This window comes from Garra rufa, chromosome 1 (genome assembly GCF_049309525.1).
Source record: "Garra rufa chromosome 1, GarRuf1.0, whole genome shotgun sequence".
In the NCBI taxonomy this organism is placed as follows: Eukaryota; Metazoa; Chordata; class Actinopteri; order Cypriniformes; family Cyprinidae; genus Garra; species Garra rufa.
The window spans coordinates 22,851,223-22,878,163 of record NC_133361.1 but is presented as its reverse complement, the minus strand read 5'-3'; the positions used below and the strand labels follow the sequence as shown (position 1 = coordinate 22,878,163).

General features: G+C 33.9%; 1 protein-coding gene across 1 annotated transcript; it reads left to right on the top strand.

The window, feature by feature from the left end:
* The first annotated feature begins 2,057 nt into the window (after positions 1-2,057).
* Positions 2,058-26,902, top strand: sun1b (Sad1 and UNC84 domain containing 1b). The gene is made up of 19 exons (XM_073849096.1): positions 2,058-2,271; positions 4,951-5,165; positions 7,996-8,229; positions 9,141-9,224; positions 12,296-12,403; positions 12,602-12,700; positions 13,029-13,122; positions 13,283-13,341; positions 16,704-16,891; positions 16,990-17,250; positions 19,267-19,359; positions 20,047-20,090; positions 20,182-20,326; positions 20,412-20,678; positions 21,742-21,826; positions 21,909-22,024; positions 23,102-23,269; positions 24,315-24,407; positions 25,703-26,902. Exons 1-19 carry the CDS (start codon positions 2,120-2,122, stop codon positions 25,817-25,819), a joined length of 2,622 nt encoding a protein of 873 aa, XP_073705197.1. The 5' UTR covers positions 2,058-2,119; the 3' UTR covers positions 25,820-26,902.
* The last annotated feature ends 39 nt before the right edge of the window (positions 26,903-26,941 follow it).

Below are 26,941 nucleotides of genomic sequence, written 5' to 3'. Positions count from 1 at the left end.
CTGGAAATCACTTTTAAGGAGTCAAATATCACCTCGTAATAAGAAGGCAAATTTTTGATCAGATTTTTTGATTATTGATTAGAAGGTGCTCCTGAAAAATAAAAGTAAGTGTAGAGTCCTCTAAGGTCTTTTTTTTTTTGCTTATGTAAGAAATTTAATTGAAAAACCCATTATGATGACTAAGGTTGTTAAATCTAGTACTATTTCAAGTCATCTGTCGTTATTTAATAGCTTTCACTGTTGTTCTTGAGTATTCAATGAAGCATGAAACGTAAATATGAGACATTTTCAGAATTTAGCTCTTCATGCTTTTCTGATAAAGACGTAGTAATGAGTGTGACTGATGTGCATTAAACTCAGAAAATGCTTGTTTTTCACTTTTTCATGGAGAATAAACTTCCTGTTAGGGTTCAGTGGTGTTTAGATTTAGTAGCTGGGAGGCCATTAAAGATGTTAAACTTCATGTTTATAAAAGCACTCCTAAGTTTGTTTAGCAGTGTGTTTGAGAGTGTTAACCAAGAGCAGGGATTCCTTTTTGTCAGCTGAACTCTTTTAGCCAAAAATATTTACTTGAAAGATTTGACTACACATGAACAGTTCTTGATTTTCTAATGCTAACATGACATGCAGTCAAAAGTTTTTGAACAGTAAGATTTGTAATTGTTTTTAAAGTAGTCTCTTTTGCTCACGAAGGCGGCATTTATTTGATCCAAACTACAGCAAAACAGTAACATTTTGAAATATTTGTACTATTTAAAATAACTATTTCAATATATTTTAAAATGTAAATTTATTCCTGTGATTCCCGCGTCATTACTCCAGTCTTCAGCGTCACATGATCCTTCAGAAATCATTCTTATATGCTGATTTGCTGGTAAAAAAAAAAAAACATGTATTATTATTATTTTTCAGGATTCTTTGATAAATAGACAGTTCAGAAGAACAGCATTTATGTGAAATAGAAATCATTTGTAACATTATAAATGTCTTTATCATCACTTAAAGCATCCTTGTTAAATAACTAATTAAAAAATTAATTTAATTTATTGAATTGTATAGTGTATGTTGCAGAGGCTTTTTATTTCAGATAAATGCTGATTATTTATATTATATTATTTTTATTTCTTTTTAATTAATTAAAGAATCCTAAAAAAATGTACTCAACTGTTTTGAATATTTTATAATAATAAAAAAAGTTTCTTAAACAGGAAATCAGCATATTAGAATGATTTCAGAAGGATCATGTGACACTGAAGAGTAAATTATGCTAAAAATTCAGCTTTGATCACAGGAATAAATCACATTTTAAAATGTATTCAAATTGAAAGCAGTTATTTTAAATAGTAAATTTGACTGTTTTTGCTGTACCTTGGATAAAATAAATGCAGGCTTGGTGATCAGAAGAAACTTATTTGAAACGCATTAAAAAAAAAATACTGTTCACCTTTGACTGGCAGTGTAGTTTACAGCAAATCATCTCAAATTAATTACCAGATTCATTTATTTTGAGCTTTATCTTCATCTCTAGCCAAAATATGAAACAAACACTTTCTTCTTGCAGCTGGTCAGATTTATTGAGGCAGACAGTTTTGTGTACAGCTGTCATCTTCTGGACAGTTTCTTCTATGTCTTTAAAGAAGTACTATGTCTTTCAACAGTTGCCTTAGGCCTCTTTTGTGACCTCCCTTACTTCCACGCCCAGTTTTAAGGGCTGGGCGATTTTGGGCAGGTGCATTACTCATATTTGTCAGCTGTAATTATAGCCTCAGAGACTTTTAAAGTATATTCATTGCTTTGAAATGTTCGTAACGTTCCTTCTTTTTTGGAATGTTCCCTGGTCATTCAAATTCTAAATTTGAATTCTTCGTCCAGTGTTTTGTCCATGCAAATGAGCTCGTTTGTAATGAATTCACACCGGGTTCATGTTTTACTATTGACTGCAGGTGTTTGAAGATAAAACTTGTAAATATGACCAACTGTAGTTCACAGGTTGTACCATGAGACTAGTTTGTGCTGCTTGAATTTACATCTTTTTCCCCCCTGCAGCTCAAGTTACTCAACAGCAGCCCTTGAGTTTGAGAAGGAGCACCAAATCAATCCCGTGTACGACTCGCCCAGAATGTCTCGGCGTAGTTTGAGACTACAGACCAGCAGTGGTTTGTATGGTGACAACAGCTTCACTGAGCTCACAGGCAATCACAATGTCGGCTCCTACAAGCAGACCAGCATTAGCACCGCCAGCGGCAGCGGCAGCAGCAGCAGCGTCAGCAGGTCAGATCTTCATCTTTCTGTCGGTGTAAGATAACAAACCAAGTGTGCAATGTTACTTCTTATCGTGTAACTCGTGCCAGCTCTTGTACGTAAGACTAGTGGCATCTTTTTGTCATCATAATTGAAAAATTAAACTTTTAAATCTTAAAACTATGTGTCATCTTAATGTATTATTAATTGAATTATGCAGTTCTGCAGATATAGATTTTTAGAAATGCACAAGTAGTGACAGTCAGCAATAGAGGTTGTCCTGTAATGACTAACATGTTCTTGCTTGAGGAAAATGAATGAAGAAAAATGACTGACATAGTGAAAATACCAATCTTTCCAGCCTTACAGAAATTCCCCAAAACGATATATTTATGCGATCAGCCTAACGGCACATATTTTACATGACTTACAGCAAGTTTGCTCAACTTAACCTGCTTGTACTTATTTATGACCGTTCAGCTGTCACAAAATTAAGTTTAAACATACAAGTATGCATTACTAGTCAAAAGGTTTTGAAAAGTAAGATTTTTAATGTTTTAAAACTCTCGTCTCTTCTGTTCATTAAGCCTGCATTTATTTGATTCAAAATGTGAAATATTTTTACTATTTCAAATAACTGCTTTCTTTTTTTAATATATTTTAAAATGTAATTTATTCCTGTAATCAAAGCTAAGTTTTCAGCATCATTAATTCAGTCTTCAGTGTCAGTGATCCTTCAGAAGTCATTCTAATATGCTGATTTCCTGTTCAAGAAACATTATTATTATCAGTATTCAAAACATTATACACTATACCATTCAACAGCTTACTGTTAATATTATATATTTAAGCAATAAGGTACGAGAGGCTGTGCTGTATCGTGAATAAATCACGGCTGAAGGGCGTTGTTAGGCACGACGCGAAGCGGAGTGCCTGCAACCCCTTCAGCCGTGATTTATTCACGATACAGCACGGCCTCAAGTACCTTATTGCTTTTATAAAACGGTTTCCACACAATAAAAATATTAATATCAAAAATATATATTAATTAATATATATATTAGGTTGTACATTTTCATAAAGTAAAATCATTAACTGCCTTCCGCTGTAAAAAGTAGTCCCTAACTGCTGCAGCTGTGTTTACGTTGCTAAGGGTGGTTGCTAAGGGGGTTCAATGATACACAAAACCGTTGAGTGAAGCGGTCATAGCAGTGCCGTATCATGAATACGACACAGCTGCTGACCAATCAGAATTGAGGAATGGAACTAACCGTTTTATAAATTTTAAGAAATTCTAGAAATGATTACTTTTATTTAGCAAGGATGCTTTAGATTGATCAAAAGACATTTATAATGTTACAAGATTTCTATTTCTGATAAATGCTGTTCTTCTAAACTTTCTATTTATCAAGGAAATCTGAAACTCTGAACTCAGTTGTTTTTAACATCATAATAAAGGTTTTTGAGCAGCATATTAGAATGATTTCTTAAGGATCATGTGACAATTAAGCTTTGAAATCAGGAATAAATTTTGAAATAATATTTCAAAATATATTCAAATAGAAAGCAGTTATTTTAAATAGTAAAAATATGTCACTGTTTTTGTACTTTATATCAAATAAATGCAGGCTTGGTGAGCAAAAGAGACTTTAAAAAAAATCTTTGGTAGTGTGTTAGTATTAGTATTTTTGCAAGTAGTATTTTGTCTTTCAGGAAATAATATTAATTAAGCAGTGTGGACAGCATTTAAAAAAAGAAATTACTATTATTTAGGATTCATAATAGGAATGTTTCTCAAGCAAATCAGCATATTAGGATGGTTTCTGTAGGATCATGTGACAGGAATAATTTACAGCTTGTTACATACTTGTTACAAAATGTATTAAAATAGAAAACAGATTACATTGATATTATTTCACTATTTCTATTTTTACTGTATTTTTGAGCAAATAAAGGCAGCCCTTGGAGAGCACAAGAGACTTCTTTAAAAAAAACATTTTAAAAAATCTTACAGACCTTAAACTTTTCAAAAGTAGTGTGTATATATAGATTAACTGAATTCCTTCCATTAACTAAAATTAACTCTTTATGATCATGCGATCTTGAAATTCATTTTGAAACCTAGCATAATTTATATAAGTTCTTAACTGAGATTTCAAAACTCTCTGTGCTCTCACACTATTAGAGGAAAATATTCCTTACATGTTCATATTCCACGTTTGGAAAAATGGCACTATTTCAAATAAACTGCTATTAAAGGAATAGTACACCCAATAATAAAAATTATTCACCTATTAACCTCAAGCCATCCTAGGTGTATATGACTTTCTTTTTTTCAGATGAGTACAATCTAAATTATATTAAAACATGTCCTGTTCTTTCAAGCTTTATAATGGCAGTGAATGGGTGTTTTGAGATTTTGAAGTCCGATTAAGTGTATGCATCCATCATAAAAAGTACTCCACATGGATCTGAATGGTTAATAAAGGCCTCCTGAAGTGAATCGAAGAGTTTGTATAAGAAACATATCCATATTTAAAACCTTATAAACCATTATCTCTAGCTTCTTCTAACTGTAGTACGCAGGTTCATGAGAAAGTGGTGTTTCAGCACTTTTGGGTAGCAGTAGCAGTGATGCATGACTGTCTGTAGGGTTTACTACAAGTGTATACTCACTTTCAAATGTAATTGACCCACTGTTTTCCACAGGTCTGTGCGGAGAGGGAGGCAGCAGCAGGGCTCAACCATATACGAGTCTCAGAGCGAGTCTCAGAGCATGTCTCAGAGCATGATTCAGACTCCCCAGAAAGAGCAGACCCTGTCAGACCTGAGTTTCACCAGTACAGCCAGTGATGCATCTCTGATCTCTAGCCTGCTGGATCAGTCCACGCTCAGACAGAGCTCCACAACACACACATACTCTGGTCAGTGGCCGTTAATGAGTGCATAAAGTCAACTTGATGTCAAAACTAACCCTGTTTAATTTTCTTAAAGGGATAGTTCACCCAAAAATGAAAATTTGATGTTTATCTGCTTACTCCCAGAGCATACAAGATGTAGGTGACTTTGTTTCTTCAGTAGAACACAAAATAAGATTTTTAACTCAAACCATTGCAGTCTGTCAGTCATATAATGGCAGTCAATAGGATTCATGGCTTTGAGAGTCAAAAAAACATACACAGACAAAACCAAATTAAACCCTGCGGCTTGTGATGATACATTGAGGTCTTAAGACACAAAACGATCAATCTGTGCAAGAAACTGAATGGTATTCATATAATGTTTTACTTCTGATCCACAGCAATGTGCAACTGTCCTGAGCGCGTTTACAACAGCCGGTGCATGGCGCGTCAACACGGGAAAAAGATTATATAAATACTGTTCAGTTTCTTGCATAGACCTATCATTTTTGTGTCTTAAGACCTCAACGTATCGTCACAAGCCGCAGGGTTTAATTTGGTTGTGTCTGTGTATGTTTTTTACTCTCAAAGCCATGGATCCCATTGACTGCCATTATATGACTGACAGACTGCAACTGTTTGAGTTAAACAAACAAAGTCATCTTGGATGCCCAGGGGGTAAGCAGATAAACATCCAATTTTTATTTTGTGTTCACCCAAACGTGAAAACTTGCTGAAAATGTACTCACCCTCAGGCCATCCAGGATGTAGCTGAGTTTGTTTCTTTTGGAGAATAGATTTGGAGAAATTTAGCATTACATCACTTGCTCACCAATGGATCCTCTGCAGTGAGTGGGTGCCGTCAACAGCAAAATGTCTCATAAAAGCTTTCTTCGAATCTGTTCTGATAAGGAAACAAACTTGAACATCCTGAGGTTGACTGCATTTTTGTGTGAATTACTCCTATAAGCAGTGCTTATTATTTTAAAAGTTTGTATTTGTAATCTTTCATGAAAACTTGCAAATTGTCAAATGCAATTGGTGTCATTTTAGGCAAATGTTACACTGTAGCTATTGCTTATTTAATCCTGACTGTTTGTACTATGAAACTATGCATAAACCAGTCCCTCCAGTTTTTCGCGATTCTGCGATCGCTGAATTTAATGCAAAATCAACAAAATGTCGCATTTTTTTGCGATCCTGCATAATTTGTCATTTAACCGCAAAATAATCGCAAAAAATGGTTATTCAAATATTTCAATAATAAAAAGATTTTAAAATATATATATCATGTTGATAAAGACGCTGCTCACGTGATGTCTGTGAGCTGTCTGTCTGCAGGGCTCGCAAGATCGATGTCCCGGGGGCTATTGTGTTTTTCAGTCGAGCTACCAAAATGTTTCACTGGCCTGCCGACCCGCTATCGTAAAGTAGAGGGCTTCTGTTGTTGCAAATGGAACGCCATAAAAGTTTTGAATTTGTTAAATAGTATAAGAAAAGTCTTAATTATAATTTTAAAAGTCAGTTAGGGACGGAAAGACGGATCATGATAGGGCTGGATAAAACTTCTAAAGGCAATGATGTCATTGAATAAATATGAGCCCTGCACATTTTAAAGTCAAAACGCAGCACTGATGTCTTTAAATGAATGTATCTGAGTAGAACCGACTGTCCTCAGAAACGTGTCGTTGGCATTTTCATTTCATGCTGATAAAACAGCGTTAAAGCTGATTTGTATACAGCCGTTACTAGGGAAACGATAATATTTCAGCGCTCCTAAAGCGCCCCCTTGTGACAGAATTTTTAATTTTAATTTTTTAGAATTTTTTCCAATACATTTTTCAGCTGTTTGTTTTTATGCAGCAAACACATAGGGTTTTTAATGTGCCTTCTAAAAAATCTAAACAATTAAGACAGTAATATTTATGTTTTAAATAAATATGATAAATTATATACTTGATTTATCCCTTTTAATGGTATAAAGGCTGAAATGCCATTGTATAAGATATTGTTTTTGTGTGAATCTGTATCTGAATTATAAATCATGTCATTTTATGACCTAAAATTCTACCTTACATTGTCCAACCCCACCCATTCTGTTCATTTTACTTGTGCAGCTCTTAAAAAGGATCATACATTGCTTTAAATTGATATTTAAAAATTCTGCAGATACACTAAAGAGTGAAATAAAATTCCTTCCTTGATATTTGTTTATATTTGTGTATTGAAAACATATTTGATTGACATTTAGACTCCTGTTTGAATTTCTATATTTAAAAAAAAAAAAAATTAAAAAGCTTTTTTATTTGGGCTAGTTCAATTAATTTTTGGGCTACCAAAATGTAAAGAGTACCTGAGACGTGACTGAAATGAAGTAGGCTATGTACAGTATACATTTCTACACCTGCTGTTAATGTTTACAAAGGTCACATAAGAATATTGCCCATAGGTTATTTTAAAAGTTCAAATGTATCAGAATAAACAAATTTTATTTGTGTTATGCATGATAATTGAGCCTCTAACATAATACCTAATATGGTAAATGTGATATCCTAATTATTAATAAATAAATTAAATAATTAAATAAATCGCAAAATTTTTCGCAAATTTCTAGGACTTGCCACCACAAAATTTATAATTTTCATCGCAAAAATCACAAAAAAAAATCGTGAAATCCTGGAGGGACTGATAAACAACTGTCTCTGTAGGAAAATCAAGATTACGTTTAATTTAACAGAGTAAGCAACTCTCGTTCTTGCTCGGATCTGTAGATCAGGTCATGTAATCATCAGTCTTCTTGTGATTCACATTGACTTATTTTATTCATCTATTTGGTATTTAATCTTGTTTTTAGCACGGAGAAGAAGAACCGCTCACAGCTCTATTTTGGAGAATGGAGATGTCAGTAAAACAGAGGCGCACACTCATCTGGCTAACGGCTACATTTGTAAGAACTGCTCGTTCCACGCAGACGAAAAGGAGGATGAAATGGCGTATTCCTTACCGTACTCGACATCTGTGTCTTCAGCGTATCAGAAAGCTGCAGACGCCACTATAACCACTTCTCTGAACAGTGTTGACAAGACAGGTGAGGATATTATCAAGTCAATATGCAAACATCACCTCTCCATATTTCAAAACACTATATTAAAGGAGTAGTCTACCAAAAAAAGAAAAACTTTGCTGCTTGATCAGAACAGATTTGCAGAAATGTAGCATTATATCACTTGCACAATTGATCCTTTGCAGTGAATGGGTGCCGTCAGAATGCGAGTCCAAACAGCTAAAAACAAACATCACAATAATCCACACCACTCCAGTTCATCAGTTAACATCTTGTAAAGAGAAAAGATGCTTTAACCTTCAAACCATTTCTTTCTGCTAAAATACAAATCCTCTATCCATAATATTGCTTTCTCCATAAATGAGATCTGAATCAGGAGATAAATATGCACAGATCCAGCACTGTTTATTATGTTATTATGGTTTAAATGGTTTAAAATTACAGTTTAAAGTTAAAACGTCTTAATGATGGATTAGTGGATTATTGTGAGGTCTTTATCAGCTGTTTGAACTCATTCTGACGGCACCCATTCACTGCAGATGATCCATTAATGTGCAAGTGATGTAATAAAGTGATGAATTTCTCTAAATCTCTTCTGACTAAGAAAAAACTCATCTACATCTTGGATGGTCTAAGGATGAGTAAATGCTTTTCATTTCAAATGTTCATTTTTGAGTGCCTTATTCCTTTAACCCTCATATTGTTGTTTTTATTTTTGGCTTACCATGAATATTTAAAGTACACCAATAAGAAAGGCAACTTATATGTTGAAGGAAAAATCTCTCAGTTTCCATCTGAAAATATTAACAGCTGCATGTGTGTCATTTTGTTGAAATACATGCAAATTCATGCCCAGTGGGCACTTTTTTGGAAAAAAAGTGAAATAGCATGCTGGGATTTTAGGTAAACAAGTGTTGATTTTCTGTGTGTTTCAGCTCACACTGACAGCTACTGTGGCAGTGTGAATGTGCGAGATCTGGTGACCACAGACAGCCATCTCAATCTCAACGGCTCACTCTGTAAGTAAACACAAGATATGTAAACATTATTTCAATGCAAAAGCAACCACAGCAACAAAAGCCTCAAAGACTACTGCTAGAAAACTATTAAACATATGACATGGACTTTTGTGTGCAGGGTAAACATGTTTTAGTAGTGAAACACCATCAACAGAAGTCAAGATTGCATTCAATAGTAGGGATGTAACGGTATTGTAAATTTTCGGTTTTGTCTCTACATCATCGTGGTCACAGGACGATATGAAACCATAGGTCTTCTGGGCAAAGTGTTTTTTAAATATTTTTAAATTTCTTATTCTAACATGAAAGGTCTTTAAAGTTGTTTTGGGCCATTTTGCTTTGGCAAACGAACTCAAGCCGAAAGCATAATATCCCTTCATCAAGTCTGCTTTTGCTGTGGATTTCAAAGCAAAGCATGTACTCCGTTCAAGCAATCAGCTTGTGATCCGATGTTTTCCGCACCTTAGAACGACTCCATTTACAGTGAATGCAGTAAACTCATTTATTGTATGTGCTGTAAGTTTAGTTTACATTTGGGAATGCAGTGTCCACCAGTTATGCTTTATTTTCACGGTGGCTGATTACAGCATTTCACTATTTTCCATCAAAATAAAAGCTCTACTGCCATTTCCTTCAAAATAAAAGCTTAAAAGTGCGGGATGAATTGCTGACAGCTAGTGGTTTAAATGGGAAACGTTACTGCATTCCAAATTCAAAATATCTCTTTTAAGTGTAGAAATTAGCAAAATAAGTATTGTAATGTCCCTACTGTAGTGTAAAGCAAAACTATTATATCTATGAAATATTCATTTTCATTTACCTTTAAGTGTAGTTGTTTTACAATATATGGCTATTACTGTCATAGGAATAACAGTAATATACAATTGTTGTTGTTATATTAATATGATTTGTTTGGCTTCCTAAAATACCAGTGTGAATGTAATTTAGACTGAGACAAAAAAAAAGGGTTGAGTCCTCTTTAAAGTTCAGGTACAAGTCAATTTACTGACTTTTTTCTGACTTGAGTTTTCTTAGTTAAGAACATGGTTTGCAGCTCTTAATTTTGCACTCTTAAAGTGCATAAGGTAGAATAATTTAACTTAATGTACAAAATCTTAATTCAAGTCTTTTGTCTTTTTTTTTTAAATATCGCAATAAATATTACATAATGGATTTTATATCGAGATATTATCGTATTGTGAGATTTTGACATTGTTACATCCCTAAATATTAGTCAACAAAGTTAACAACTCACTTTTTGTCAGTGTATCTGTGTTTTGTCACTTTTAAAGTGGTCTTCTTTGCACTCATTAGTTTATAATCCGTCATTCCCAGAGGTTTAGAAAGGGTTAAGCCATCCGCTTGAATTAGAGTTGATTTCCATGTTTGTGACCGCTGAGCTCCAGATTTATATTTTTGTATGGCTAGTTCAAGGGCAGAACCTAAGCCTGATGGTCAACAGAGCATGTGATTGACCCAATTATGAGTGACAACTAAGTTTAAGGATGACAAATTATCCACTCAACATTGATGTCAAACTGAACAACACATGGGAAATCAAGAGTCTGACACAATTGATGTATCTACATCCTGGTTTTATGTAGCCTTCCTGTCCTTGCATCTTAGTCTTTTAAATTTACATGATGTGTGTTATATTTTCAGTAGTTTTCAGCCATTTTGAATGTATTGTTTTATAGATTGCGTACTCTGCTGTTCAAAATTTTGGAATCAATAAGATGTTTTTGAAAGAGGTCTCTTGAACGTTCACCAAGGCTGGATTTACTGTATTTGATCAAATACAGAAAACTAGTAATATTGTGAAATATTACAATTTAAAATAACTGTTCTTATTAAAGGAACAAACATTTACAGATAATTTACTCACCCCCCTTGTCATCCAAGATGTTCATGTCTTTCTTAAAGTCGTAAAGAAATAATGTTTTTTGAAGAAAACATTTTAGCATTTCTCCCAATATAGTGGACTTCATTGGTGCCTGTAAGTTTGAACTTCCAAAATGCAGTTTAAATGCAGTTTCAAAGGGCTCCAAACAATCCCAGCCAAGGAAGAACGGTCTTATCTAGCGAAACGATTGATTCTTTTCTAAAAAAAGAAAAAGAAAAAGAAAGTAAGTTACAATTCTGATTCTGAATTGATATACTTTTTAACCTCAAATGCTCACCTTGTCTTGCTCTGCATATACTCTGTGTATTCTGGTTCATGGCAGTTAAAATACGTTGAAAAACTCCTGTCTCATTTTCTTCTTCAACTTCAAAATTGCCCTACATTGCTGTTTTTCCTTTTTTTTTTAAAAGGGCATTTGATCTTCTTTGCACGCTCACTTTGTAAATGATTGATTTTGTAAATGATTTTTGAAGTTGGAGGAGAAAATAAGATGGGAATTTTTCGACGTACCCTAACACGCAGAACTAGACAAGATGAAAATTTGAGGTTAAAAAAAGAATATACATTTTTAATTTGTTTAGAAAATAACTCGTTTTGCGAGATAAAGCCCCTCTTCATTGGCTAGGATCATTTAGATCCTTTTGAAGCTGCTTTGAAACTGCATTTTGGAGGTTCAAACTCATGGGCACCATTGAAATCCACTATATGGAGAGAAATCCTGAAATGTTTTCCTCAAAAAACATAATTTCTTTACGGCTGAAGAAAGAAAGACATGAACAGCTTGGATGACGAGGGGGTAAGTAAATGATCTCTAAATGTTTGTTCTTGAAGTGAACTTCTCCTTTAATGTTGAAAACAGTTGCTACCAAATATTTTGTGGAAACTCTAAAGCATTTTCTCAAGATTCTTTTTATAGAACTTTCAAAAGAACAGCATTTATTTGAAATTAGACTCTCTTCCAAGATTCTAAATGTCTTTACTGTCACTTTAAATCAATTGAATGCGTCCTGGCTGAATAAAAGTATTAATGTTTTTTAAAAAATGACATCAAATCTTTGAACAGTAGTGTATCGTTATGAATGTATCATTTTATAAATGTATGTTGTAGACTTCATTATTTCCATTCATGTACTGTGATATTGATGTTGTCATCACTGCTGATTTACAGGTGATGACTGTAAAGGAAAACAACACATGGAAATGCACACGGAGCATAAACGCTATTCCTACACCCGCCATGTATACGCAGCCTTGTGGGCTCTTGTTTCTTACACAGGTTATACAACTTCAGATCTTTTCCCAGTAGACATCGACTTCAGTCTCTCATTCCAGTAGAGAAGCTGTTATGTGTCATCTTTTTTCATGATTAATGTATTCTGTTTGTTAGCCGAGAGACTTGCATTTAAGATGTTAAAATCACTGGATGTTGTCTGATTTTTGTTCTGTCTTGGCTGTTTTGACGGTACACACTCAGGTTACGGGCTTCTGCGGGTTTGCCGAGGTTTCGGCTCAGCCGGTGCGTTTGTGACTCGGAAACTGAAGTCCGTTCTGTGGTTGGCAGTGTGTTCTCCAGGTCGATATGAATTCAGATTCCAGCATGCTTGTCTTTGTCTCTTACTTTTTCCTTTCCCTCATATCAGTGTGTTTTTGGCTTTTTAGTCTTATTTGACTTATTTTTCGAGCACAGTGAAACTGCATCACTTCTGTCTGAAGACTGAAATCACTTTAACCAGCACTTCCTTTCTTAGCTCTTCAGCTCTGGTGGTTCGACTCCATCCGTCTCTGTTTCTGATTCTTTGACTAATAGTTCTCTTCCCTAAATCATTTAAACCTGTCAGTGTGTCACGTGCAGCAACTTTCGCTCCATACAACTTCTGCTCTTACACATGTGCTTTGAACAGGGAAAGCAGCGACTGGCGCCTTCTGGTGGCTGGGAACAGGATGGTATCAGCTGGTAGCGCTCATGTCTCTGATCAACGTATTTCTTCTCACCAGGTATAAGAGTTTAAAGTGTTTAATCCTTCATTTAAATATATAAATATTGTGTTTCTGCCTTTTTAATGCACTGTAATGCAATTTTGGTCAGAATGCAAATATTGTCACTTTTGTGTATATGATAAGTGTTGTTTTTGAGAGCATTTTCTCTGTCTGTCAGGTGTCTGCCCAAACTACTGAAGCTTCTTCTGTTTCTGCTACCCTTACTACTGCTGTTTGGTGAGATTTTAATTGGACTGATTTGTAATAATGTGAATGAAGGACTATTAATAGTAGGTTAAAGGAATAATACAGTCAGTTTAATTTAAGCAACTGTGAGATGCTGTATAAATGAACAAAAAAAACTTTTACAGATATTTACATAAGCCCATGCACTTACACTACCAGTCAAAAGTTTTTGAACAGTAATATTTTTCTTCTTTTTTTTCTTTTTTTTTCTATGCAAGTCCTGGAATTTTATTTTACCGTATCTGTACGAACCCTGATTATTACAGTTTAAATAACTGTAACTTATTATCAATGTCAAAAACATTTGCTGCTGAATATTTTTGTGGAAACTTTAAAGCATTTTTTTCAAGATTCTTTGCATAGAACAGCATTTATTTAAATTTCAAATCTTTTAGAATTTTAAGATTGTTTAAGTTTCTAAATGTCTTTACTGTCACTTTAAATCAATTTAATGCATCCTTACACTACCAGTCAAGTTTTTTAACAGTAAGTTTTTTTTTTTTTTTTTTTTTTTTTTAAGAAGTCTATTTTTTCACTCTTCAAAATAACAGTTTTCTATTTGAATATATGTGACCCTGGACCACAAAACCAGTCATAAGGTTAAATTTTACAAAACTGAGATGTATACATCATATGAAAGCTCAATAAATAAGCTTTCTTTTGATGTATGGTTTGTTAGGATAGGACAATATTTGGCCGAGACACATCTATTTGAATATCTGGAATCTGAGGGTGCAAAAAAATCAAAATACTGAGAAAATCACCTTTAAAGTTGTCCAAATTAAGTTCTTAGCAATGCATATTACTAATCAAAAATTACATTTTGATAGGTTTACAGTAGGAATTTTACAAAAAATCTTCATGGAACATGATCTTTACTTAATTTCCCAATGATTTTTGGCATAAAAGAAAAATCAAAAATTTTGAACCATGCAATGTATTTTTGGCTATTGCTACAAATATACCCCAGTGACTTAAGACTGGTTTTGTGGTCCAAGGTCACATATTTTAAAATGTAATTTATTCCTGTGATCAAAGCAAAATTTTCACCATCATTACTTTAGTCTTCAGTTTCACATGATCCTTTAGAAATCATTCTGATATGCTGCTCAAGAAACATTTATTATTATTATTATTATTATTGTTGTTGTTGTTGTTGTTGTTGTCAATATTTAACACAGTTGAGTAGTTTTTTTTTTTTTTCTCAGGACTTTTTGATGAATGGAAAGATCCAAGGATCAGCATTTATCTGAAATAAAAAGCTTTTGTAACATTATACACTGCACTATTTATAAGCTTGGAGTCTGTATAATAATAAAAAAATATATAGAAATGATTACTTTTTTAGCAAGCATGCTTTAAATTGATCAAAAGTGATAATAAAGACATTTACGATGTTACAAAAGATTTCTATTTCAGATAAATGCTGTTCTGAACTTTCTATTCATCAAAGAAACCTGGAAAAAAAATTCTACTCAGCTGTTTTTAACATGATATAAATAATAAAAGTTTTTTTTAACAGCAAATCTGAATATTAGAATGATTTCTGAAGGATCACTGAAGACTGGAGTAATAATGCTAAAAATTTAGCTTTGAAATCACAGAAATAAATTACATTTTAAAATATAGTCAAATAGATACCGTTATTTTAAATAGCAAAAATATTTCAGGCTTGGTGAGAAGAAGAGACTTCTTTAAAAAACATTAAAAATCTTTTGACTGGTAGTTTTAGAAAGTCTTCTTGGAGCTGTCAGGTTTAAACTGTCCTTTTGGAGGTGGAAGACCTTTTGCTTAAGCATTACTTGTACACATGTAGATGGATTTTCTTCATTAAAACGGTTCTTCACGGATAGATACACCCAGTCGCCTCCTGGTATTCCTGTGCTGACAGCAAGCAAAAGTAACCGGATTTGCTTGTTTAGCTGATGATGCATGAGCTGATAGATTAGATATACACTACCATTCAAAATATTGAGGTCATAAGGTTTTTTTCCTTTTAAAGAAATTAATACTTCTATTCAGCAAGGGTGCATTAAATTGATTAAGTGATTTAAAAGATATTTATCATTTCAATAACTTCATCAGAAAATCCTGAAAAATAAATATCTGAGTTTCTACGAAGGCATTAAGCAGCACAGCTGTTTTTCAACATTGATAATTAGGTTTCTTGAGCAGGAAATGATCATATTAGAATGATTTCTGAAGGATCATGTGACACTGAAGACTGGAGTAATGATGAATACAGCTTTGCATCGCAGGAATAAATTACATTTTAAAATGCATTCAAATAGAAAACAGTTATTTTGAATTGATAATACAGTAAAATCTGTTATATTTTGAAATATTATTACAAACAAATACAGCCTTGTTGAGCATAAGAGACTTCTTTCAAAAACTTTTTAAAACCTTTTAAGATCTTACCCACCACAAACGTTTGAACAGAAAAGAGAACTAAGTTACTAGATTCGTATTAATACATGTAAAGTTTGCAAGTTATTGTTATACATCAAGTTATTAATATATATTAAACCTAAAATTATTCAGACACAAGATATGTTTTAAAAAAATATTTTTTTACTAGTGGGCGCACAACACTATAGTTAATTTATGTACGTGAGGATAGCAAAATAAAGTAAACTGTGACATATAACAAAAAATTCTAGTAAAATTGAGACCAAAAATTTGATTTGACACTGTTTTGTTACAAACCTTTTTTTTATCAAAGTTATCTGACATTATCAAGATGTATTTGTTCTGACACAGTTTAACATATTTTATTACCATTTTCTAAACTATAGGGAATAAACTGTGATAATGTGAGAAAGGTGTCTGAATAAATTTCGGCTTGACTGCATGCATGTTAAAAATACTTAAAATAACTTATAAAATATAATGGTTTTGTGGCTTCTAAGTTTCCAATAGTAGACTCCAATAATCCCATTTGAGTCTAATATACAGAGACGAGTTGTATTAAAAACAGGCTTTGTTGTTACAAGTCATTTTCGTGACAGTAGTGGCACAGAAACCTTTATAATGATCCAAACATTCCTTCACGAAACCGCTGGCACTGATGAACGGCCACAATTGTGCAATCGTCTGTTAGTTATACCCAGATGGTTTTGCTTATTCTCTTTATTACTTTCACACTTACTCCGGATTGCACAAACACACACATTCTCTCTCTCTCTCTTTTTTTTTCTCCCTCTCCAAATCCATGATTTGAATTTGACTCTGTAGCCTTCAAAATAATAGAAGTGCCTTTCTGGGGTGTTTTTTTCCTAGCAGAAAGTCCATAAACTAGCTTTTGATCAGAGATCCTGTCTTTTAAAGTTTCCCTTTCCCTCTGTTTACAGGATTATGGTACCTCGGTCCACCCATCGCTCTGTCCTTCCTTCCAGCCGTAAACCTCACAGAGTGGAAAACAGCAGTCACCTCTTTCGCATCACTTCCTTCACTCCCTTCTCTTCCCTCTTTACCCGCATTACCCGCATTACCTTCTTTCACAAAAGAACAACACATCTCACTCCCAGTCGCCTCACAGGTAATGAACCAGGACCAATCTGTACAGAATCATATCTTGAGTAAAATCTGACCATCTTGACATGAATTCAAGTCCATTTTTAATCTGAATTCTTTCAGGCTGCATCCGACTCCATTAACAGCGAGCGTTTGGCTCTGCTGGAGCAGCGTGTGGCCGCGCTGTGGGAAAGCATCCAGAAGGGGGAGCTGAAAGCCAAGGAGCAACATGGAGAGGCCATGGGTTTGGTTCAGGACCTTCAGGCCCAGATAAAAACACAAACCGACAGAGAAAGTCTCAGTCTGTGGGTCACTCAGCTTTTCGAGCCCAAGTTCGCCGCACTCAAGGAAGAGATGGAGAGAGTAGCGGTCACCAGGGTGGAGGTCAGAATGAGTTCTCATCTTATGTTTTACCCATCTGTGTCTATAAAAGGAGAGTTCACCCAAAAATTAACCCTCATGTTGTTCCAAACCCGTAAGACTTTTGTTCATCTTTCAGGACGCAATTTTTTTTTTTTTCTGTCCCAGCATAGACATAGACAGCAGCACAGCTGACATGTTAAAGGCCCAGAAATGTTGTGAGGACATCGTTAAAATAGTTCATGTGACATCAGTGGTTCAACCGTACTGTTATGAAGCTATGAGAATACTTTTTGTGAAAAATAAAAATTTACTGGAAGCTTATTTTACATTTTGCTTTTGATTTTCCTAGGCAAAGTTTTTATTTTATTTTATGTTATTACAGTATGCTTTGTCTCCTGGGTAAAATTAGTGGATTTTTTATCAAATACTCAACTCAAATAATTTATATAGTTATTATAATGTTGTGTAAGAAGCTTTAAAAAAAAAAAATTGGCATGTAGGTAAAATTTACCGGAAGCATATTTTTGAGAACTTTTCTATGCTACTAGGCAGTGTTTTAATATGTTATATTTGACATTATATTTTATTAATTGTTTTTCCATTAATAGATGTTTTTATAAGCTGTCATAGGAAAATATTAGAACTTCTAGCGTATATTAACCAGTAGGATTTTAAATAGTTGTTAATATAATGTTTAAGAGGTTTAATTCATTCCATTATTTCATTGTTTAAATGTTTCCATGAATTTTCCCTTTAAAGCAACATTTTTATTAGTTAATTTTTTTACCCTGGACCACAAAACCAGTTTTGAAATTGAGATTTATCCATCATCTGAACGCTGAATAAATAAGCTTTCCATTGATGTCAACTGCCGTTCAAAAGTGTTCATTTGATCAAAAATACAGAATTTTTTTTTTAATATTGTGAAATATTATTACAATGTAAAACAATGCTTTTCTATATTAATACACATTCAAATTTCATTTATATCTGTAATTAAAGTTGAATTTTCAGCATCCATTATTCCAGTCTTTAGTGTCACGTGATCCTTCAAAAATCATTCTAATATGCTGATTTATTATCAGTGTTGGAAACAATTGCTACTTAATATTTTTTGGAGCCTGTGATCCTTTTTTTCAGAATTCTTTAATAAACGGCTAAAAAGAACAGCTTTTATTTAAAATGGAAATGTTTTCTAACAATATACACTACTGTTCAAAAGTTTAGGGACAGGAGATTTTTATTCTTTCTTTTTTTGAAAGAAATTAATACTTTTGTTCTTTTTTTAACTTGTTGTTCCTCAAAGAATCCTGAAAAAAATGAATCACAGGTTTCAAAAATATTTGGCAGCACAATTGTTTACAACACTGATAATAAATCAGCATATTGAAATGATTTCTGAAAGATCATGTGACATTTAAGACTGAAGTAACAGCTGATAATGAAAATTCAGGTTTGCATCACAGGAATAAATTGTATTTTAAAGTATAAAAACCATTATTTTATATTATAATAACATTTTGCAATATTATAGTTTTTTCAGTATTTTTGATCAAATAAATGCAGCTTTGATGAGCGTAAGAGACTTCTTTAAAACCATTACAAGTCTTACAGAACCCAAACTTTTGAACAGCAGATGTTAGGATAGGACAATATTTGGCCGAGATACAACTATTTGAAAAACTGCAATCTGAGGGTGCAAAAAAAAAATCTAAATCTTGAGAAGTTCTTAGCAATGCATATTACTTATCAATAATTCAATTTGGATATATTTACAGTACGAAATTTACTAAATATTTTCATGGAACATGATCTTTAATTAATATCCTAATGATTTTTGACAAAAGAAAAATCTTGACCCATACAATGCATTTTTGGCTATTGCCAGAAGTTAGTGTCTGGTTTGGATGGCTGTTTTGTTCGTTTTACCTTATATCTTTCCCTTTTATGCCTTCATCTGTCTCCAGCAGGATTATTATACCTCACAACTTCTCTTCTGGCCTTTAAATTATAGTGTTTTTGCTCTGTGTCTTCCAGACTGAGGAACAGCGTGTGCAGCATCAGACGAGTCTTGAAGCTCGACTAGCTGAGCTAGAACTCCTACTGAAGAGCCTGAACTCTAGAACGGAGGTATAACATACAGTCTTACACTTTTGTTCATGTCTTGTTGGAATTACTGCAATACAATCTAGTGATTGTTCTCCTATATCCTCTGGCTTCTGAATGTCCATCACTACACTGATTTAACACTGTTTTTTCTTACAAAACATTAAGAAAATGCAACATAAAATTATATAATAAAAAGACATGCACTACCATTTGAAGGTTTGGGGTTTATAATATTTTTTTTTTCTTTGAAATAAAATTGAAATAAGTCTTTTATACTCAACAAGGCTGCAATTAATTGATCAAAAATACAGTAGACACTGTAATATTGTGAAATATTACAATATCTATTTGAATATTTACTCTAGTCTTCAGTGTCAGATGATCCTTCAGAGATCCTTCTAATAAACAGATTTCCTGCTCAGGAAACATTATTCAGTGTTTTCATGACATTTTGATGAACAGTAATTTCAAAAGAACAGCCTTTATTTGAAATTTTGTAACATTATAAATGTCTTTACTCTAACTTTTGATCAGTTTAATGCATCCTTACTAAATAGAAGTATTCATTTCTCAAAAGTACCCCAAACTTTTGAACTGCGCTGGCTCTGTAACAAAAACCTTTTTTTTTTTTATTATTATTATTATTTTTTACTTTTTTTGATTATTCTAATTCATCTATATCTGTCTCAATTCTCTTCTCAATCAAAGGAAATCCGTCTAACAGAGCAGACTCCAGTACAGGCTTCTGTCAGGTAGATACACTAATAAATCACCAACTAAAGTAGTTGATTTAGGCACATCCTGTCTGAATATTCAAGTTTGCTCTTGTGTTTCATGCCGCAGTGTTGGAGTCTCTCAGGAGAAGCATGATGCTTTGCTCTTGGAGGTTCAGAGGTTGGAAGCAGAGCTGGGCCGCATCAGAGGAGACCTGCAAGGGGTGATGGGATGTAAAGGGAAATGCGACCGACTCGACACCATACATGAAACCGTATGTAATGTTTATACACCACGTAATACATTTGTCCTGCTTTATTCATTTTATATATGTGTATGAATTCTCATTTCTTCCCCAGGTGTCAGCACAGGTGAAAGAGCAGTTGTATGCGCTGTTGTACGGTCGTGACCAAGGTGAAGCAGAGATTCCCGAGCCCCTGCTGCCGTGGCTGGCATCTCAGTACACACGCTCCTCTGATCTCACTGCGACCCTCATGACCCTGGAGCGCAGCATTCTGGGAAATTTGTCCCTGCAGCTGCAGGAGAGCAAACAGCAGCAGTTCTCAGCTGAAACAGTCACTCAGACCGTCGCGCACACCGCCGGGGCTGCTGGGATGTCAGAGGAGGTATAAAGACTGTTGTTTTGTTACTAGTGTTTAAAGGTTTTTCTTTTTGTTTTTTAAAGAAATTAACACTCTGATTTCAGCAAGGATACATTAAATTGATCAAAAATAACAGTACAGACAAAATATTTATATTCAAATAATTTATGCTCTTTTGAAGTTTCTATCAATCTGGAATTTTTTTTTTTTTTTAATTTTCACAAGAATGTTAAGCACTAAACCTGTTTTCAAAATTGGTAGTAAAAATAAATGTTTCTTCAGCAGCAATTCAGCATATTAGAATGATTTCTGAAGGATCATGTGACACTAAAGACTGGAGTAATGATGCTGAAAATTCACCTTTTCATCACCGAAATAAACTACATTTTAATGTATATTAAAATAGAAAATAGATATTTTAAATTGTAATAATATTTCACAATATCTACAGTTTTTCCTGTATTTTGATCAAATAAATGCACTCGCTTAAATCACATGTTAACTAAAGTGTCAAGTTCATTACACATCAATTGTGACCCTGTACCACAAAACCAGTCATAAGTAGCATATTTGTAGCAATAGCCAAAAGTACACTCTATGGGTCAAAATGATCCATTTTTCTTTTATACCAAAAATCATTAGGATATTAAGTAAAGATCATGTTCAAGATCATATCTTGTAAATTTCCTACTGTAAATATATAAAAACTTAATTTTTGATTAGTAATATATTGCTAAGAACTTATTTTGGACAACTTTAAAGGCCCTCAGATTCCAGATTTTTAAATAGTTGTATCTCAGCCAAATATTGTTCTATCCCAACACACCATACATCAATTGAAAGATTATTCAGCTTTCAGATGAATCTCAATTTAAAAACAAAGACCCTTATGACTGGTTTTGTGGTCCAGGGTCACAATAGACAAGCAGTCTGTTATGTATGGTATGATATGTATCACATGATCTTATGCAAGTGTGAAGAGATAAGTACAAACAAATTGAAATGAACTTAACATGTATTTGTTAATATACCCGTTTCATTAAAATCTCTTTTCTAATAACAACCATGTTTCCCGTCAATTTCTCAGCAAGTCCAGCTGATCGTCCAGCGTGCGCTGAAGCTGTACTCTGAGGATCGCACCGGACAGGTGGACTATGCGCTGGAGTCTGGAGGTTAGTACATCTACAAAACACATACATATAAACATAGCTCATCCTTTAAAGAGGTTTTTACATGAGACTAATGTGTGTGCAGGTGGCAGTATCCTCAGCACGCGCTGTTCTGAGACGTACGAGACAAAAACAGCACTGATGAGCCTGTTTGGAATCCCGCTGTGGTACTTCTCACAATCGCCACGTGTCGTCATCCAGGTTAAACCCTAGTTTGTACTGTACTTAAAGTGATCAATAACCTGAAGCAGCATCACGCATATCAATACATAAGAACAAAGCATGCTGCTAGCAATGCCAGGTTCATTGGTATGATTTCATGAACTGATTAAATGTGTATCTTGAATAAATGTATCACTCTTATAGCTGAAAGGGGTCATCGGATGCAAAACTCACTTTTACATGTTGTTTGAACATTAATGTGTGTTGGCAGTTTGTGTACACAACCACCCTACAATGATAAAAATCCACCCAGTGGTAAGTAATATCCCCTTTTTAAAATCAGGTCATTCTCAGCTTGGTGTCACACAAAGACCGCTCCCACGATAGTTGATTGACATGAGCCCCTTACCTTAGACCCGCCCTCACTGAGCTGAAACAGTCCGACTCTGATCGCCATTGTGAGACTCAGGTGCAGGGGAAGACAAGAATGTCTCAGATTGAGTGATTGAGGTGTTCTGTTGTTGGATTTAAAAATGAACATGGCAGTCATCATTTACTCCTGACATCTGAGCCACTGAAGATACAGAGGATTAACAATACTCCTCGTTTTAAAAGGAAAGCGCAGATCCCGATCTACATATGCGTCTATGTTCTTGCGAATCATTCGTGATGCAGCTTCACTCACAGCAGAAGTGAGTATAAAGGTTTTTATGCATTTTTGCAAATGGCCTTTCTTAATAATGTGCTTGTTGGCAAGATTTGCAGCTAAACGCGGCTATATGCGGCTAAAGTAAACATTACGGCTTGTCATCCCACGACAGAGAGGGGCGGGGCGAGCAGAGCTCATTAACATTTAAAGAAACATGCAACACAATAGCTCGCTCTAAAAAGGGCTGATTTTGACAAGGTAAAAAGAGTGCTTTTTACACTACCATTGAGAAATTTTAATCAAAGTATGTTATAGACTTCTCATTAAGACCCTAAAGAATCATATCAACTTGTGGAAAATGGGCATCCGATGACCCCTTTAAAATTAAAAGCATATAGGTGATTTTCAACAACATCAAAAAAAAAAAAAGAAAAGCTAAATGATGTGAATTTCTGTTTGCCTTGTAGCCGGACATGTACCCAGGAAACTGCTGGGCATTTAAAGGCTCCCAAGGTTATCTGGTGATCAGGCTCTCTTTAAGAGTGATCCCTTCTTCCTTTTGCCTGGAGCATATTCCCAAAAGCCTCTCTCCCTCTGGAAACATCAGCAGTGCACCACGGCGATTCTCTGTCTATGTAAGAACACACACTTGTGTCTGATTTATGAACATACTTGCATATATTTATAGCTGTTTATGCTTAACCCAGTGAGTTTTTTTTTTTTTGTTAAAGAGAACCCCGGGTATTAAGTATTGCATTGCCTAATATAATGTAAATGATGTCTCTTACTGAAATGTGTAGTAGAAAACCATTTAAAGATTTACGTTATTTAAAAATTCACATCGTTTTCGATATATTCAACATATTTTTTAAATATGGGGGGATTCATTATTTGGATGATTTGAAATGGTTGCACTTGGTGAGCTACTGTCACTAACTATTGCTATTTTTACCACAACACGAGTCGGAAAATAAGCCACATTGTGCAGCTTTTTGGTTGTAATTTTCAGTCAAAGGCAACAAGAGAAGCGATGTAAGTCTTCACTGCTTTTCCTAGAAATAAGAAGAGGAGAAAAGAATGGGAAGATGCCTGTGGACAAATAAAACTTCCCAAAGTTCTTTCTACTTTAGCCCTGATGGCTTTGAGGCTTTTAGTAGACCACAGCTACTGACAGAGCTTACAAACAGCAGAGACAAGAAACGCTAGATGCCATCCTGGCAGGATGTAAACATGTTGACGCTTGTCATGACACCGCAGTCGCTGAAAGAGTTTCTCAGTGTGGATTTCACTCGATATCTGAGGTGTTTAGACTCCTTGTGGGGAAAATCAATGGTACGGCATTTGGTTTAAGTCTACGCTTAATCCATAGACACCTGTAAACTCTTTTAGTATCTGTTGTCATTGTATCAGTATTTTATTTTCCGACTTAAAAATAGCTACAGGTAGCACCAGTAGCTCACTGAGTGTGACCATTTCACATCATTGAAATAATGGTGCCCCCCACAGTCCAAAATATCTGAAAATGTGGATTTTTTTAAACAACGTAAATCTTTAATGGGTTTTCTACTGCATATTTCAATAAGAGACATCATTTACATTATTTTAAGACTTACAAATCTTAATAGCCAGGGTATAGTCCCATGTTGTGCAATATACAAGTCTTGCTGTCTGTATCCACAGGGATTGGATGATGAATACCAGGAGGAAGGGAAAATGCTTGGAGACTATACCTATCAAGAAGATGGAGAATCACTCCAGATCTTCCCAGTTATGGTAAAAAACATACATACAGTTTGAGGAGAATCCACCATTTCACTGTTTCATTTGAGAAAACTATAGTCAGATGCACATAGAAACTCAAAGCTCTTCATGACAACCCGTCAAAATAAGTTTGGTTTAACTTGGAGAAATTCTGAAAGAAATACTGTGTAGTAGAATAAACTTCTCAAAGTAAAAAATAATAATACGGATAATTAAAACATTATTTTTAAAGACATATTACACAGTTGTTTTCATTTAAACAGTAAACCATTTTGTTAGCCAGAAAATGAAAGGAATGGCTGCTTTTTTTTTTATTCAATTGTTAATGTCATGCATTCATTTTATTACCACTGTTTTTGATAATTAATTTGAATCAACACGAAATTCAGAAAAATTAAAACAGACAACACAATTTCTGGAACAAATAAAACATAAAACAATGATGTTTCAAAAGGCATTTTTTATTTATGGCCAAATTCTACACTTTTCAAAGAAGTCTTCCATGCACAGTTTTATTTACACAAACTTTTTGAACAGTAAGGTTTTTAATGTTTTTTTTAAAGAAGTCTCTTCTTCTCACCAAGCTTACATTTATTTGATTCAAAGTACAGCAGTAACATTTTTAAATATTTTACTATTTAAAATAACTGCTTTCTATTTGAATATATTTTAAAATCTAATTTACCCTGTTATTTCAAAGCTAAAATTTTTAGCATCATTACTTCAGTCACATCTAAAGTAAATGGAAATCATTCTAATATTCTGATTTGCTGCTCAAAAAAATGTATTATTATTATTATGTTAAAAACAGCTTAGTAGAATTTCTTCAGGTTTCTTTGATTAATAGAAAGTCCAGAAGAACAGCATTTATCTAAAATAGAAATCTTCTGTAACATTATAAATGTCTTAATCATCACTTTTAATAAATTTAAAGCATCCTTGCTAAATAAAAGTATTATTTCTATAATTTCTCTCCCCCCCAAAAATGATGCTGACTCCAAGCTTTTGAAAGATTTCTAAAGGGTCATGTGACACTGAAGACCGAAGTAATGGTGCTGAAAATTTAGCTTTGATCACCAGAATAAATTACTTTTTAAAAAGTATTCAAATAGAAAATAGCTATTTTAAATAGTAAAAATATTTCAAAATGTTACAGTTTTTGCTGTACTTTGGATCAAATAAATTCAAACTTGGTGAGCAGAAGAGACGACTTTAAAAACATTAAAAATCTTACTGTTCAAAAACTTTTGACTGGTAGTGTATGCATTTTTTTTTCTGACCACATTTCATTTTTTCTTTTTCTCCAGGAGAAGAACGACAAGGCCTTTCAGATCATTGAAATGCGAGTGCTGTCGAACTGGGGTCATCCCGAATACACCTGCCTGTATCGCTTCCGAGTTCACGGCAAACCTCACTTTCAGTAACCAGGCCCCGCTGTACATTACTATATAACCCTTTATGTACATACAGGAAACACTCGGACTTTGATGCAGCACGGACAGAACTGGTCTTGCAAGCTACATTTTTAAGACATTAATACGAATGATGGCCGAAACAGAGTTACGAGGAGCACAGCGGGAAAGAGCGATGTGTTTAAGCTAAGGATTCCCACTCATTTCCCTCCCAAGTCCCTGTTCTTGCACTGATTCACGCCCTTTCGGCTGGGCCTTGTATTACGCTCCTGCCCCACACGCTCTCACCCGTAGAGGTATCTGTGCCTTCAGACAGAACACGCTTCTCTCATTCTGTGTACATTGTTTTTCTCCCTTTGTTTTCTGAATGTAGAGAGGTGTGAAGTGCAGGACACGCTCGTGTAAGTATACAAGCTTGACTTCAGCCTCGTCGACTAGTCACTGCCACTTTGACTAGGAGCAAGTATTTGTTGGTTTTTAAAACCTTTACCACTGCTAAACCTGTAAATGCTCGCAAAACCTGATGAGAAAATGTCTGGGGCATATTTCATCCCTAAAAAGTTACTAAATGAATCCTATTTTAGGGTTGCTAAGTTTTTTTTTTTTTTTTTTTTTTTTTTTTTGCATTTTGACATTTTCTTTAAACTTCAAAGCATTTTTCCCTTCTAGAAATCCCATTAAGGGGAACTTTCTCATTACTATAATGGGAAAAAAATATTATTTAAATAGATTTTTTTTATTATTGCAGTTGTTGTACTGCTTTTTATTTCCCATTTGAATTTTTTTAATTGTAACAACATAAAACAGTAATTCAGAAATATTACAATATTATTGAAAGTGGATTTTATTTAAAAAAAAATTTTTTGTTGTTGTTTTTGCATTTTGGTTATTTTTGTAAGGTGTTTTTAATTTTACAATAATGTGCATATAATATAACATTTTTGTTTTATAAAATAATCCCATTTTAGAGTTACTAAGATTTGTTTTGCATTCCGACATTATTTTTGTCTCCCAAAAATTATCATTAAGGTGAAGTTTCTCATTACTGTAATAAAACATGTATTATTTAAATAGATTTTTTATAATAGCAGTTGTTGTACTGCTTTTTTTTACCATGATTTTTTTTTTAATTGT

What these genes read in the sequence shown, in the direction of transcription:
- sun1b (XM_073849096.1), top strand. Translation starts at nt 2,120, where the DNA reads ATGTCTCGGCGTAGTTTGAGACTACAGACCAGCAGTGGTTTGTATGGT. An exon ending in GGCTCTTGTTTCTTACACAG is followed by an intron (nt 12,404 to 12,601) that starts GTTATACAACTT and finishes GTACACACTCAG; the next exon opens with GTTACGGGCTTCTGCGGGTT. An exon ending in AACGTATTTCTTCTCACCAG is followed by an intron (nt 13,123 to 13,282) that starts GTATAAGAGTTT and finishes TCTGTCTGTCAG; the next exon opens with GTGTCTGCCCAAACTACTGA.